This window comes from Dermacentor variabilis, chromosome 1, assembly GCF_050947875.1.
Source record: "Dermacentor variabilis isolate Ectoservices chromosome 1, ASM5094787v1, whole genome shotgun sequence".
Classification (NCBI taxonomy): domain Eukaryota; kingdom Metazoa; phylum Arthropoda; class Arachnida; order Ixodida; family Ixodidae; genus Dermacentor; species Dermacentor variabilis.
The window spans coordinates 29,846,133-29,862,567 of record NC_134568.1 but is presented as its reverse complement, the minus strand read 5'-3'; the positions used below and the strand labels follow the sequence as shown (position 1 = coordinate 29,862,567).

Here is a 16,435-nt window from a genome sequence, read left to right as displayed (position 1 = left end):
TAGATTACTGCACATTAACGGTACTCTTCTATCACTGAGAAAATCGTACCATTGGTCACCAGGCCAACTATATGCCCCGGTAGCGTGGGCCAGCTGCTCATTTTTGAGACGCACTGGCGGTGTAGGCTAGAGTTATTGTGACAGAACAAGTGTCACGATGAGTGTCGACGTTAATGCGATTGGCAATGAAGCAGTGTAGCAATACACCGTATAGACACCGCAGAGATTCGTCATGTGTGAAGCATGTATGCAGCCTGGCTCCTCTCTCGCGCTTCGCTCTGGACACACTGCTCCACCTAGCGCCACCACAACGAATTTCTCGTATGGCGCACGTGTGCAATAAAATTCACACAATATGTTCTAAATACTTATGACACGAGTTCGACTCCACCCACCATCGGAGAAATTTGTAACTTTTGTCGTTGAATGACAGAGTATATACGCAGTGGCATGGCAAATACTCAGTGAATCAAGTTGGCGTCACAGAGGTTCATTGAAGGTCGCCATATACCCAGTTACACATAGCAAGTGACCCAAGTCGGCGTAAAATACGTTCATTGAAGAGCGGAACGTACTCAGTAACCCAAGTTGGCCGTGAAAAACGTTTATTGAATAGCGACACATACCTTCTGGCGCATTCAGTGATATACACCCAATTACCAAGTTTGCGGTTAAGAGGTTCATTGAACAGCGGCGTGTACCCACTTGCACACACCCAATTACCCAAATTGCCATCAATGACGTTCACTGATGTGTGGCACATGGATAGATTCACGACCCCTGTAATGCAAGTTGAGGTGAACAAGGTTCATTGAAGTGGTGCACTTAAGTAGTAGCCCATCCCCAATAACACAAATTGGCGTGAAGCGGGCTAACTCATGAGCGGCACATATAAAATCTCATGTACCCATGACCCAAGTTGGCCCGACTATTGCTTTCGAGCCCGGTTCCCTCACCACAACGGCGCGATGCTCTAACCAGTAGACCATGAACTACCCAGTGACCCAATTTGGCAGGAAAACTGTTAGATACGCGGCCACACAGGCAGCCAGATATACAGACCGACAGATATCCCCGGCAAAATGCGTGAAATATCCTAATAATGCTAAGCGCATTTGAAACCGTAGAAACCACCTCGCGATGACTATCGACGGTAATGGGTTCAGCATTGAATTAATACAGCAAAAAAACGTATTGTCACCGTCATAACCAGTGGCACATACCAAGCTTGCACAAGTCTGCTTCAAATGCCGTTCATTGATGAGCGGCACGCACTTACTGGCACATACCTAGTGCTCCATGTTGGTGCCAAAGAGTTTCATCGAAGAGCGGCACATAGATAAATACAACATCCCCACATACTCAGTGAGTCAAGTTTGTCAGACGGTTGGTTTCGAAACCAGTTCCCCAAGCATATCAGCCCGATGCTTTCGCCATTCAGCCTTGTATTACATAGTGACCCGGGCATGCGAGAAAAACGTTAGATACAAACATACAAAGATACTTTTTGGTGTTCTAGCGCAGAACTTGCAAAGCAGCAGACAGAGACACGAACGAAACAGGCTGTTATGAGAGGCACCAAGCTCCCATGGGCAGCATGACACGAAGGTCAGAGGTATGGGCTGAAGGAGATGCTGACAGTGACGAGGCAAGAGGTAGGCCAAGGAATAATGCGTTTACTTCTTAACGAGGACGAAGTACGATGACGAAAAGGCACGGAACGCCAGAGGCGCCGGCCTTTTATGTACACCGGAGGAGGAGGAGGTTGCAGCTCTGCACTACCGGGCGCGTGCAGTGTGTCCAAGAAGGGTGCCATCAAGGGAGAGAGCACTGCGCGTTCCGACATGGCCGTAGCTCGGCGGCGAAGCACCTTCTCAGGGAGCGGTGTTTGGAGTCTAGCGGTGAAGCATCACCGTGGAAGCCTTTGCGGCTGAGGGCCGCCGTGCGTTTATGACAAGGCGCTAACTTCCCACTAACGCTTAATGCCAGATGTTCTGAATATATACTGAAAAATATACAAAAAAGAAAAGAACATAACGAATCAATTGATCATACCAACGCGTGTGCATTACTAAGCGCTTGTTACCAGCTGCCTTCAATAAAGGTTTATTTCGCAAGTAATAAAAGAAGCGATGAGCTGACGCACTACTAATCCTCATTATTCATTACCGTAGCTTCAACATTCACGCGCGTGCAACCATCTTTTTCTCTGAACAAGACTGCAGTGTTGTCAAAAGACGGAGCACACCCACAATCACGGGAGTGTAACACCAATTTTCCTTGTCCTCCCTTTGTCGTGTTCCTGCCGTGCTCCTTTGATATTTTCCCAATCCGCCGTGGTTGCTCAGTGGCTATGGTGTTGGGCTGCTGAGCACGAGTTGGCGGGATGGAATTCCGACCACGGCGGCCGCATTTCGATGGGGGCGAAATGCGAAAACACCGGTGTACTTATATTTAGCTCATCAACATCAGCATGGTTACGCCCACTGCAGGGCAAAGGCCACTCCCACACTTCTTTAACTACCCCGGTCATGTACTAATTGTGGCCATGTTGTCCCTGCAAACGTCTTGATGTCATCCGCCCACCTAACTTTCTGCCGCCCCCTGCTACGCTTCCCTTCCCTTAGAATCCAGTCCGCAACCCCTAATGACCATCGGTTATCTTCCCTCCTCATTACATGTCCGGCCCATGCGCATTTCTTTTTCTTGATTTCAACTAAGATGTCATTTACCCCTGTTTGTTCCCGCAACCAATCTGCTCTTTTCTTATCCCTTAACGTTACACCCATCATTCTTCTTTCCATAGCTCGTTGCGTCGTCCTCAATTTCAGCAGAACCATTTTCGTAAGCCTGCAGCTTTCTGCCCCATACGTGAGTACTGGTAAGACACAGCTGTTATACACTTTTCTCTTGAGGGATAGCGGCAACCTACTGTTCATGATTTGAGAATGCCTGCCAAATGCACCCCAGCCCATTTTGAGTCTTCTGGTTATTTCAGTCTCATGATCCACATCCGTGCTCACTACCCGCCCTAAGTAGATGTATTCCCTTACCACTTCCAGTGCCTCGCTACCTATTGTAAACTGCTGTTCTCTTCCGAGTCCGTTAAACATTACTTTAGTTTACTGCAGATCAATTTTCAGACCCACCCTTCTGTTTTGACTCTCCAGGTCAGTGAGCATGCATTGCAATCGGTCTCCTGAGTTACTAAGCAAGCCAATATCATCAGCGAATCTCAAGTTGCTAAGGTATTCTCCATCAACTTTTATCCCCAATTCTCCCCACTCAAGGTCTCTAAATACCTCCTGTAAACATGCTGTTAATAGCATTGGAGAGATCGTATTTCCCTGTCTGACGTCTTTCTTTATTGGGATTTTGTTGCTTTCTTTATGGAGGACAACGGTGGCTGTGGAGCCGCTATAGATATCTTCCAGTATTTTTACATATGGCTCATCTACGCAATGATTCCGTAATGACTCCATGACTGCTGATGTTTCGACTGAATCAAACGCTTTTTCGTAATCAATGAAAGCTATATATAAGGGTTGGTTATATTCCGCACATTTCTCTATCACCTGATTCATAGTGTGAATATGGTCTATTGTTGAGCAGCCTTTACGGAATCCTGCCTGGTCCTTTGGTTGACAGAAGTTGTTACTGATTCTATTTGCGATTACCTTAGTAAATACTTTGTAGGCAACGGACAGTGAGCTGATCGGTCTATAATTTTTCAAGTCTTTGGCGTCCCCTTTCTTATGGATTAGGATTATGTTAGTGTTCTTCCAAGATTCCGGTACGTTTGAGGTCATGAGGCATTGTGTATATAGGGTGGCCAGTCTTTCTTGGACAATGTTCCCACCATCCTTCAACAAATCTGCTGTTACCTGATCCTCCCAGCTGTCTTCCCCCTTTCCATAGCTACCAAGGCTTTCTTTACTTCTTCCGGCGTTACTTGTGGGGTTTCAAGTTCCTCTAGACTATTCTCTCTCACATTATCGTCGTGGGTGTTACTGGTACTGTATAAATCTCTATAGAACTCCTCAGCCACTTGAACTATCTCATCCATATTAGTAACGATATTGCCGGCTTTGTCTCTTAACGCATACATCTGATTCGTGCCTATTCCTAGTTTCTTGTTCCCTGCTTTTAGGCTTCCTCCGTTCCTGAGAGCGTGTTCAATTCTATCCATATTATACTTTCTTATGTCAGCTGTGTTACGCTTGTTGATTAACTTAGAAAGTTCTGCCAGTTCTATTCTAGCTGTAGGGTTAGAGGTATCATACATTGGCGTTTCTTGATCAGATCTTTCGTCTCCTGCGATAGCTTACTGGTCTCCTGTCTTACGGAGTTACCACCGACTTCTATTGCGCACTCCTTAATGATGCCCATAAGATTGCCGTTCATTGCTTCAACACTAAGGTCCTCCTCCTTAGTTAAAACCGAATACCTGTTCTGTATCTTGATCCGGAATTCCTCTAGTTTCCCTCTTACCAATAACTCATTGATTGGCTTATGTACCAGTTTCTTCTGTTCCCTCCTCAAGTCTAGACTAATTCGAGTTCTTACCATCATATGGTCACTGCAGCGCACCTTGCCGAGCACGTCTACATCTTGTATGATGCCAGGGTTAGCGCAGAGTATGAAATCGATTTCATTTCTAGTCTCACCATTCGGGCTCCTCCACGTCCACTTTAGGCTAACCGGCTTGCGGAAAAAGGTATTCATTATGCGCATATTATTCTGTTCTGCAAACTCTACTAATAACTCTCCCCTGCTATTCCTAGAGCCTATGCCATATTCCCGCACTGACTTGTCTCCAGCCTGCTTCTTGCCTACCCTGGCATTGAAGTCGCCCATCAGTATAGTGTATTTTGTTTTGACTTTACCCATCGTTGATTCCACGTCTTCATAAAAGCTTTCGACTTCCTGGTCATCATGACTGGATGTAGGGGCGTAGACCTGTACTACCTTCGATTTGTACCTCTTATTAAGTTTCACAACAAGACCTGCCACCCTCTCGTTAATGCTGTAGAATTCCTGTATGTTACCAGCTATATCCTTATTAATCAGGAATCCGACTCCCAGTTCTCGTCTCTCCGCTAAGCCCCGGTAGCACAGTATGTGCCCGCTTTTTAGCACTGCATAAGCTTCTTTTGTCCTCCTAACCTCACGGAGCCCTATTATATCCCATTTACTACCCTCTAATTCCTCCAATAAGACTGCTAGACTCGCCTCACTAGACAACGTTCTAACGTCAAACGTTACCAGGTTCAGATTCCAATGGCGGCCTGTGCATGTTAAGGAACCCCAGGTGGTCCAACTTTCCGGAGTCCTCCACTATGGCGTGCCTCATAATCAGCAAGTGGTTTTGGCACGTAAAAAACCACAATTTATTTTAAATATTTTCCCACATTTGTTATTTATTTCTTAAAACAGAAACTGCAGCGGCAAGCGACCCAGTGAAATCTACCTCTTCAAATTTGTGTGCGTTTAGTATCTTCAAAATAACTGAGAAGTTCACCATGCTTCGCATACACTCAAGGGCTAACTGGTTGAACCGGACCGGGTTTGCCCGGCCGGACAGGGCCTGAATATATTGGGCCCGGTAGAGATCCTAAAGGACGCCCCGCGCAGGGCTCTTTGTTGCGATACAAGCAAGGTTTATATGCTTTCTGAATAAAATCCACCATTTTACAAAGTCTTTCATTATTCTGACGAAATTCTGATTATAGTGAAGCAAAGTACAATATAATATTACACGGTTGCACATGTCATGCGTCCAGCTAGCTCATTCTGTTCCTTTGAAGACTAACACGAAGCAAAAGGCGAAACCCATTGATATGTATAGCGGGATGATCTATTTTTTTTGTTCAAAGCCACTGGAGCGTTTACGAACACCATATTTTTCAGCACGCCTCTCTACCTCTTCTCGCGTCTTCTCGGTAATAGACAGTGATTGAAAAAAAAACATCGTGTGCTTTCCGAATCAACGTAGTCTTGCGCAGGGTGTGACCGTTTGTTTTTAGCCTCAATCCTTGAGTCGTACAGGTCAAGCTGTTGTCTTTCAATGCAGTTCAAGACTGGAATGCAGAAATTCTCCCGGGTCTTCAAAAGCATAGACTGCCGTGTTCCCTATAATTACCGTGGCAGAGGTAGTCACCTGTAGGTGAATACTAAAAGAGCCGATATTGAGTAAAAATTTAGAACTGTAATGAATTTAACAAGTCTACTCTAGTCTAATTGGCAAGTTTTCCGGTCTTGTAGACTCATTTAAAATAGACACTGCTTTTCAAGGACTACGTGCCCATTCCATTCAAACTACAGTGCGCAATCTCGGGCTCCCTTTCCACTGCCATGCCACCTTGCCGACTGGTCCATTATTTCGCTTACATTCCATAGCGATTGTTGGAAAATGTGTGGAATATTTCCAGAATCATTCCAACTCCGGCGTTCCACTTCGCCATGGCCTGGTGGTTGCCGAATCGTGGAATGAGGGGAGTTAGTTTATTCTACTAGTTTTTGGGAGCTCATGCGTCGCGGAGCACGGAAGCCTAAAACCACGGCATTTTTTCACATTTTTGTTGCTACAGGGAAAGTGCTGCAAAAAATAATTACACAGGACATATCGGGCTGAAAAAGATTCAGTGAGAGCTGTGAATGACTTAAGCAAAGCTTCCTCGTCGAAAGACATATTCTTAATTTAAAAATTATTATCTTCTTTATCTAACCTTCTCTGGCCCGCTAAGTAATTACATAACAATACTGACCCGGTGGCTGAAGAAGACTGAATACCGAACTCTGTGGGAGCTCATATTCTATATTGTAAACTCTGTTTTTAACAATTTGGCTAACGTTAGTTGGAACACCATGTATAGCATGGAAATTCGACTAACAAAGTATTACCATTAAACGCACTATTATTGTGTGTAAATAAAGAATAAATAATGTATATTACCTTCACATATCATTCTACTTATAGGTATCACAAATATCACTTAATGGAATAGCGCGGGACATTTAGCGGCTTCTGTGAATTTCTTGCATTTGTCACATATGGCCTATCCTGTTATAGGGGCACTGGTTAGGTACCACTCTGACACAGAGACGTCAAAGCCCTTGGTGTATCTACACATGCCTATTAGATTTCTCTGCATACACTTCTCCTTGCTCCTATTCCTTGAACAAACATCTAAAATCGCCTGGGTCCTCGTGACATTGTTGCGAATCATTTCGGGCAAAACTTCGATAATGTTCTAACGTCATGTGACTGCGGTTAGGCCTTCTTGCCTAGAAGAGACAGATAAATGTTCAGTTCATTCTTCAAACTAAAGAATTTGAAATAACTATGGTTTCCTCTGCAGCATAATACGTTATCCGTACAGAAACACCCTTATTAGCCGCTTCAGACACGCCCGAATACTCGAATAGTCCTACACGGTCCGATGGGGCTTTCAATCTGCTATACCAAATATTTTATTTCCTGCGTGTGCCGCATGTTACACATTTCATTTCATTTCATCTATTTATCCTTAAAGGCCTGAACGCATCACATAAGGGGGCATAAGGGCATAAAGATCACGTGAACTTCAATGATCTGAACAAAAATGCAAGGGTATACGCCAGAAATACAGTAAGTGAAGTGAAAAATACAATTGACAATACGTTGAGTAAATGAAGGTAAACAGTAGAAAAATATGAGAGCTGGTGCGTATCTATTAAGACGTGTTAAGTTTATTAGGATATTAAGAGTTATTGATTCTCTTCGTGGCTCAGTCGCACAGAATCGCACAATTTCCTCTTCTTCCGGCAGGTTGCCCTGGCCCAGGGTTGCCGGCCGTAGAGCGGTTTAGGCTTGGGACGCAGCGCGATGTCGACCGGAGGCGCCCGTCAGCTGGTGCAGCATCGCGCTTGTGCCGGCCGTCATCTCGGCAGCACCGCGTCCCAGCTGTCCCTGCGGAACAGCAGCAGGTCCTCCGGGCGCTCGTGCTGCCTCCCGTCCTGTATCGTCGGTAGCTGAGGAGCAGACGGTGCGCTCGCTGCTGTCACCGTGGCGGGCAACACCCGTCTCTTCCCTAGACGCGTGGAGGCGGGTTCTACACCCCGCCACGCTGAGCTGCTGGTCTCGTCGGCCGAGGCTTGTCGAGCACGCTCGCGGCTACCGCTGCGAGCTAGTCTCGGCGCCGCCGAACTCGGGAAGATGGTGCAGCGAAGCGGGGGCGCCGCTCTCTTTCAGCGCCTGTGTTTATCGTTTGAAATTTTTTGGATTTTCGCAATTTATTCGTGTGAATGTTTTATTGTTCTGTGTGCTTGAAATAAACGTTATTGTAATTGAAGTGGCGTTCCTAAGAAAGATTCCGCGATCCCGCTTTTAATGCGCGACGCTACGGGGCAAGAAAAAAGGGGGGAAAATGTCACTTCCTTCTTACTGTTCCTCTCATTTTCAATACTATTCCTGGGAACACCAGCAACGAGAGCGCAATCATTTCAGAGGCTACAACGTGAAGTGGACAGCACCACGTAATCACTTGCGTGCCAGGCCAGACGAAAGGTACTGTAAAGCAATTCGGCTCTGGCCTACTCAAACGAAATCTTGTTCACACTAGGATAAAGTTCACTTGGAATTGCACTAAGGCCCATTGCACTTCTCGCTAAGAAGTCGTGCCAACCTTTCTTTCGGAAATTCTTTGGAATAAGTGCAGGCCTGAATGTTATCTCAACAAAAAAGATCGAGTGCAGGTATGCACTGTAGTGTTCCTGGTCGCTGGCGCCGTTTTCTGTCACCCTACCATTACGGAGTGAACGAGGAGCAGTCAAGTGGTCTTTACTCAGTGGGAACTGTTCTTGACACTTCTCGCGAAATTCACAGCCACGATTATGGTGCTTGCAGTAATTCCGCCATTATCGTCACAGTGTTTTGATAAGGAGAGGCATCGCAATGAGTCATTACGTGTATATGCCTCAAAACTTCCATCACCCGGCCCCGTAAGTATGGTCTACCACTCTGGAAACATCCAGACCAATCAACTGGGCAATGCTAAGAACAACAATACCTTGCGATCAAAGCTGCCGCTTCGGAACGCGGCGAACGAGGGAGGCATAAGCCATCACTCAGAGCCAAGGAAGTTCAGCTAAACCGTTGCCATAAATGAAACTTTATCGTTGCTTTATACATACTGTAGTCAAACGTAGCTAGGTACAAAATAGGAGCGGTAATACGCAAACCAAAGAATATCAAGTAATACACTTGGTGCAATACCAGTACAGTACAACGCCATAATACAGTGCTAGAAAATAATGGAATGCAGTACTAAAACAATCGAGTAGGATGGAAGACAGCTCCTCATGGTTTTTCTATATCCACAACGTTTGCTGGCAGCCTAGCTGTTACAGCTTCGTGCTTCTTCTAAGGAAAACGATTACTGAAACCAGTTTGTGAACCATTTTTGCTCTACATGTGTATTATGTTTCTTTCGTGTAACATACAGTGTTGTCTCGCGCATGTACCGAATTTTTTTTCATTTAACACATGGTCGCCCACTTTACTGTGAAAGAGAGTAACCCTGTTGTTATTTATTCTTGAATCAGGAAAGGATAAGTTTGGTAGCTGATAAAGTGAACATACTGAGTATTTTCTACTGTAAGAAGAGGAAATAAAACGCGCGCCGTTGAACCTGTTCCAGTTGTGCGATACACGTCTGTGTGTGTAGGCCCCAGGCCTCGCAGGGGCATTCAGCTATCGCTCTTACCAATTCGTAACATGCCAGCTTCGTTTCTGGCGTAGTGTATTTAAGCATTCGTCTAATGTAGCCTAGTCTTTTGTTAGCTTTACGAACTATATGTATTGTCCAGACTGAATTCGGTGTTATGTGGATCCGAAGTGTTAGTATTCTGTTACTTTCTGCAGTTACAAAGGACGTTCCGAAAGTAGGTTTCGTCATTTTTTTTTTGTAGGAGAAGATGGTACACCAGGTGAAACAAACAATCGTCATAAGAATTGATCCACACCCGTCGCTGGTTCAACGACGGAAGGAGCTACAGCGGAGGAGGAATGACGCATGTGCAGAGCGCCGAAAAAGAGAAAGTAGCAGCAGACCGTCGTGCCCGAGGATGTTCGAGCATAGAGTTTCCTACAATATATCAGAGGGAACTCTAGCGCTGCAATCAATGAGCCACCATGGGAATGACGCGAAGTACATGGCTTTGTCTGATCTTCGTGCTTGTGGATTCAGACGTTCTTGTTGATTCGTTTTTCCGCTTTGTATGCCTTCATTGTAAATTTCACAGCAATCTAAACTTTTCTAAGTGCCAAAGTCGCCGCCAACAAGCAAAACCGCTGTTAATTGCAACGGTTAAGCTTGTCGAGGTGGCCAAATTGAAACGCGCCAAGCGTCTAAAGGCACTGGCTTCCCCGCGATCAATTCATAAGGGAGTTATATGTTGTTTGACGATACATGCCTCCGTGGCGTAATGCTTTCAATATCGGGAGTCTGTGCTAGAGGTCCTGTGTTCGAATTCTGCCGCCGGATAATTTTAATAATGTGTACCTAATTATTTATTACCCAGCACTTTGTTGAAAACGACGAGTTTGCAAACTCACGAAGCCGTTTGAAGCCAGAAGGACGAAGCTTAGGCAAATCCATGTTCTTCCCATAATTCCTATGCTGGCTCAACCACTCGCATTGCAGCTCCCGAAGACACTAGCGCCAGAGTTCCCCCTCGTTATTATTCTATGAAACTGTATGCTTTCTAGTACACATCACGATGGCAGACAGACGTTTGCTGACAACGTGGTCGCCAATGGGAATGCGTATTGTTAGCTGGTATGAATGGACACGTTGGACCAGTGTGTCCGTCATCCATGAACGCCTACAGATCGTGTATGGTGAAGAGGTCAGGTCTCAGGCCTTGCATCGCAGGGCACCAAGCTTTGCCAGAGTGTTTTCTTCAAACTGATTGCACGCTACGACAAATGTCTCAATGTCGATGTCAACTATATGCAAAAATAATGCAAGGTGCCCAGTCCATCATTCCATGGCGTATTTTCTTTTGCCAAAAAAGTTTACGTCTGAAAATTAATGACGAAACTTACTTTCGTAACGTCCCTCGTATGTCGAAGGATACCGTCATCGGCCTAAACCATAAAGTCCGCTTGTGGGCTACGTTTGATAAATCATGGCACAAGGTGCGGCTCTACGCATTTGCAAGGTGTTGGCGTGGATTACAGAGCATTATAGGGAATGAAGCGAAGGGAAACACTAAAGCTTGTGACAATGTCACCACTATTTGGTGCATGACGATGTTGCATGAAGGCTGCGGTGATAGGTAAACCAGCCATGACATGGCGATCGCAGTGTTCTCAGTTTATATTGTAACTAAGATTATATGGCCCAATATGATTATACACAGAAAAACTGGTCTTTCAGTGCACACTTCAACTCGAAATTTCAACTTTAGGTCACTGCCTCTAAACGCCTCCTACTGACAGAGACACTCATCTCGCCATTGCTGTATAACGTCAGGAAATGAGAGGCGACAGTTGGGTCGTCTGCTTTGAAACAGTTCGAGACCACATCGGAGGTCTTGGTCCCCACTCTCTGGCGTCCAATGGCCCTGCAAAGAGGTCGCCGTCGAATTGTGCCCGCGATTCGATGCGCCGACGTCACATGCCTTAGAGGAAGCTGATGGTGCACCCCTGCATATAACACTTTCTTGTAAAAAAAAAAAGTTATTGACGCAGGACATAGCTCTATGAAAGCGACTGAATGTGTTGTTTTAGGTTGTGGGGATTTGGGGAATTCGACGCACCATTGCGCAGGCGCATTTCACCTGTTCTGCAATCCCTACGCCTCACTTCTTCACTCGCTCCGAACCAGAGTTCAGCGGTGGCGCTCCACTAGCGATGGTTCGCGGTGAGGGCGGAGCATGGGGTGGAGCTTCGACGTCACGAAACGGCCCCTGGCGGCTACTCTCGTGGGGTTAGCGTGCCTGTTCTCCCTCGGGACTGTACCGGGTACGTACATGCTTCCTCTCGTCCGCCGACACCTTTGTGACTAGGTCTGAGCTCACGCACGGTGCCTTTGCCCGTGCGGGGAGCGCGTACCTCGTGTTCATCCTGTCCGGACGCTAAGCCGAAGAACGGGTGCCTAGTGCTCGCGCGAGGTCGTACCACGACGAGCCGCACTCATCGGAGGCCCAACTCGAAGGAGATTGCCCGAGTTCTCGCGAATTGGCCCATTGGTTATCGCGAGAGCAAGTAGCATAGTCGCCGGGACTTTTCCTAGTGCCGTGTCCCAGCTTCAGCCTGTGCTCTCGCAGCGACGTGCTATCGGCGTCCCTGGCTGCATCTTCCGCCCTTGGTGGGGGACCCCTTTGGTTCCCCGCCGCCTTGAGACCGGGCGTTTGTGCAGTGTCTGGTGGCGCCTGATACAATAAACTGTATCAGTTAACTCAGGGCAATACTGTGTTCTTGCGTGCGTCGCCCGGTAGCCCTTGCGGCCTGAGCTCGCGCGCAGCGGCGCTCGAGGCGACGACTGACGCGGCCCTGTGGCTCGCTAAGCTCGAACCCGCGGGAGTCAGTACTTCTGTGAGACCCTAAGACCCCACAAGATTTCCGGTGTGAAGCCAGGCACAGAATTCAAAAGGTAAAAACTTGTTTAAATTATCTTCTCTCTTTAGTCGGATATTTATACCAGAATAATTGCAGCTGGTAGAGGACCAATGATCGGACACTCTAAGGTCAAATAATTGTGCGTATTTTAAACCACTTAAAGGCTCAATTAAAGATCAATTCCACCGGTCTACCACACGTAATCTAGAACAAAAGAAACTCAACGAATGTCGTACTGATTGCGTTAAAACGAGTGATACGTTTAGAATTCAAGTCTTGTTATACGAGTGACATAAATTTAGAATGTACCCCCCAGCAGCCGCGGTATTAAGTAAATACTGCCAGTAACTGAGTATAAGCTTTATCAACAGTTCTGTTCCTAGTAATTTCTATTTCTCATATTGATAATTTGCGAAGAGCGAATTTCATACTTGTATAATTAGATGTGTTTATAAGATGTGCCTAGTTGTGTATATGTTACATGTAAATTTACTCTAACGCAGGAGGTTATTTATTAACCAAAGTGCTCTCTGTACGCTTATCAACTTGCTGCCACTGTATGCCAGTTTTCTTCGTGCCTGAATACCTTGGTAAGATTTTATAGTTAGATAAATTGATTGATTGATTGATATTTCTTAAAACGTGGCTAACGCCACCCAGGACACCCCATTTACGAATGCAAAAACAACGAGTAGATGGTGATAATGCTTAATTTTCTACAGCAAGTCCAAAGGAAATAATTATTCTTATGTCACAATTACTGTAATCACATTGATGTTAGCAGTTTGTTGGCAATTCGCGCCTGGTTCTTGTTTTCTTTTTTCTTCTTTTTTTTTACGGAGGTACGTCACGCATTCGTGCAGTGGGCGATTGTCCACTAATTCAGAGCTTATGTGAATTGAATATAGAAAAGTTAAGGGGAAAGAGAAAAAAAAGGATAAAGGCGATTTGGAAGTTGACACTTACGGCAAAAAATGTCATGCTGTGAAAAATAGAATTAAAAAGAAAGAATACAAAAATGTATAGACAGATAATTAAGAAAACAAAATTTAGCAAGGTGAGATTATTCCGAATTCCTGCTAACTGTTTGATCTGCCTGGAAATCCCATTATCCCACATTTGGTCCGAATCGGAGTCGTATTACAATGGACTTCACGGTAAATAAAAGTGTTTATTGTCTCTATCTCTCTCTGCCTGGGATATTTTATTTTCCAGAGTCATTGCCATCGTCGAAATGTTTTAAATTGAGGACCGATGAGATATTGGAGACCAGTCGAAACACAAACCTCAAGATGGAGTAAAGGAAAAAGAAGAACGACACCGAGGTCGTGCCCTCGTGCGCTGGCGCGAGAGGCTCGTGTGGCACAGGAAAAGCCTGCTCGCACTTTCGAACGCGCCGGGGGCTGTGGCGCGCGCATATCCGAGCATCTCTCCGAAGAACGGGCCTGGCTTAGCGTCAGCCATGGGAATCGATGTACCGAGCGGCATCCGAGCTTATCGTATCCTCCACGGCGGTGCATCCGCCTTCTCAGAAGCGCCGTCACCCCAGAAGACGCCTTCGTCCATATTGCACGACCTACTTCCAGAGAAAGCCAAGGCCGACGCGTCCTACACTTTCGGCTACTTGGCCATGGAGGACGTCCTCCCGAGGAGCGGCGACCCTGCGGTCAAGACTGTGAACATGGCTGAGGAGGAGGCTTGCAGCAGCAGCGCCGCACATCGGCGGAGACTGGTTCCGAGGGCCGAGTGCGACCGGTTCGTTGAGATGGACGTAAAGGACAACCTGCCTGAGTACAACTCCATGCAAGCACCGTGCACCGTGCAAGGAGCTGGACTCCAGGTGGAGGACGTATCGCAGGGCACCGGGCACCGAATGATATTCAGGTAAAGATAATTGGGTCTTTTGTGCGCCATATCCAAGGGCCGTTACGAATATCCTCAGTTTGTGAAATGACATTTACTATTTGCTATGTCCTGCTAACAAAACGTAATTGAGGTTATTTATTACTGGGCCCTATAAGGAAAGTATAGCTGTAGTAAGGTGTATCAGCCAGGGTGCATAAAACATTGATTTGCGTATAGTAATGCGATTTATTGCCGTGCTTATACACCTCACATTGCGCTAAGCCAGCAACAGTATTTCGTGTTGTTGCAATAACTACGCTGTTGTCGCAGAGCGATGATAATGTAGTCACAGAAGTGAAATAAAAAGAAAACTCTAAATGCCCTCGCCGACCGTACACAACGCACCGTTTCGTTCACATTTTAGCACAGTGTGATCTTGAGACACCTGCGTGGTAGTTAGGTTCCTTCTTGATATGCCCCTTTAAGCAGTCGCACGCATCATTAGCTGGCGCATCCATGTTGCTGCTTTTACCATGCTCTGACCTTGATGTGCGCTTGGGCGTCGACACTTTTCCGTTGGTCGCTTCACATTAGGCGGTGAAGGCAGATGAAGTCTTCAACCACCTTCCGGAGGATGTACAGCTGCCTCACGCTGCCTCACGCTGCCTCACAAAGGCGTAACATCGCAATGGTGCAAACTGCACATTTAAAAACATATAACAAGAATAAAAGTGATCAATTAAACACTGCGCTAAGTATACCACTAATGTGTGAGTAAGTAGCTTAAACAACCCTTGCAAATATTGCATCAATTTCATGTAACCTTGAAACTCGCGTGTCACAATTGCCCGTAAGAGATGCTCTAACAGGTTTACAGAACAACGGTACTTTTTTTTTTGTTGCAGAGTTAAGAATCTTCATGCTTAGTGCTTATATATATCTTTAACGTACCAATTTCTGCAAAACTAGTAAAAGCTCATACGCCCTAAACCGAAATTCTGCTAGCGCCTATCGGAATGTAAGCGCACATAAAAGAATCAACTCTCATGCAAATCGGTTGAGCTCTGTTTTCTAATCACAACATTTCTGCGTTTAGAGAAATAGGAGTTGGTACTGAGCTAAACCCTCCTCTTTAGTCGCCGAGCTCAAATTGCGGTACCGCACGACGTCATTTTATTTGCGGATGCAAATACGGTTCGCGAGAAATGTATACATTTTTCAGAGAAGTCAGAGGACAACCACTCCTGTTTCTTTTGTTTCTTTCATCTTGCAAGTAGTGCCACTTCCTTCGCTAGTTTTGCACTTTCGCGGTCAATCTCCTGCACCGGTCTCATGCGCCAAATGCACCCGGGACGTCGGCACTATATTGCGGGCTTTGCACTTTAAGAGACGTAGATGGGGGATGACCTGAAGGCACAAACCTTTCGGTAGTTATAATCGGAGGAGATATTCTCGTGCGACCACTATCAGAGATAGTGCCACTTTCGCGAGATTTCGGGAGACTCAGTCACGTGCGCCAACGAGGAATCCTTTCTCGCGTTTGGCCTGCCCACTATACCGCCGCCGCGAGTGATCGCCCGAGAATACATCTCCAGAACTGGGTTTGACAAAGGCTTCAGAGCCCACTTTTATTTTATTTATATATTTACACATACGGCCAATCCCTCATGGCAGTAAAACTTCTTCACAACTGACTGTAGTATTTTCTATATATAGACGCGCTACAAATCAGACTGTATCGTGTATTGAAATTTCATTTTACGGAAGCTACAAAAAAACGGAGCATTGAAGTCAGTACAATCGATCGAGCGGTAGAAACGCAAGGTGTGTGTATGCAGCACTGCAAGAAGTCTACATAGAAGGACAGGGCTGCAGTTCGCTCCCAATGCAAGTAGCGCTCATCGGACGCACTAGTGAGATGACATGTCGCGTCTTGCGTACCGCCGACGACGTGCCCGCCGCTAATCACCGATTCTGGCGATC

General features: G+C 46.0%; 2 protein-coding genes across 2 annotated transcripts in view; both read left to right on the top strand.

The window, feature by feature from the left end:
• Nucleotides 1-16,435, top strand: part of LOC142570657 (uncharacterized) — a 91,739-nt gene that overhangs the window by 14,263 nt on the left and 61,041 nt on the right. The gene's annotated exons all lie outside the window — the stretch shown is intronic.
• The window catches only part of LOC142573972 (uncharacterized), a 28,857-nt gene continuing 26,491 nt past the window's right edge, over nucleotides 14,070-16,435 (top strand). Inside the window, exon 1 of the mRNA XM_075683172.1 lies at nucleotides 14,070-14,491. Coding sequence (XP_075539287.1) covers nucleotides 14,070-14,491 — 422 coding nt within the window. The remainder of the gene's footprint in view (nucleotides 14,492-16,435) is intronic.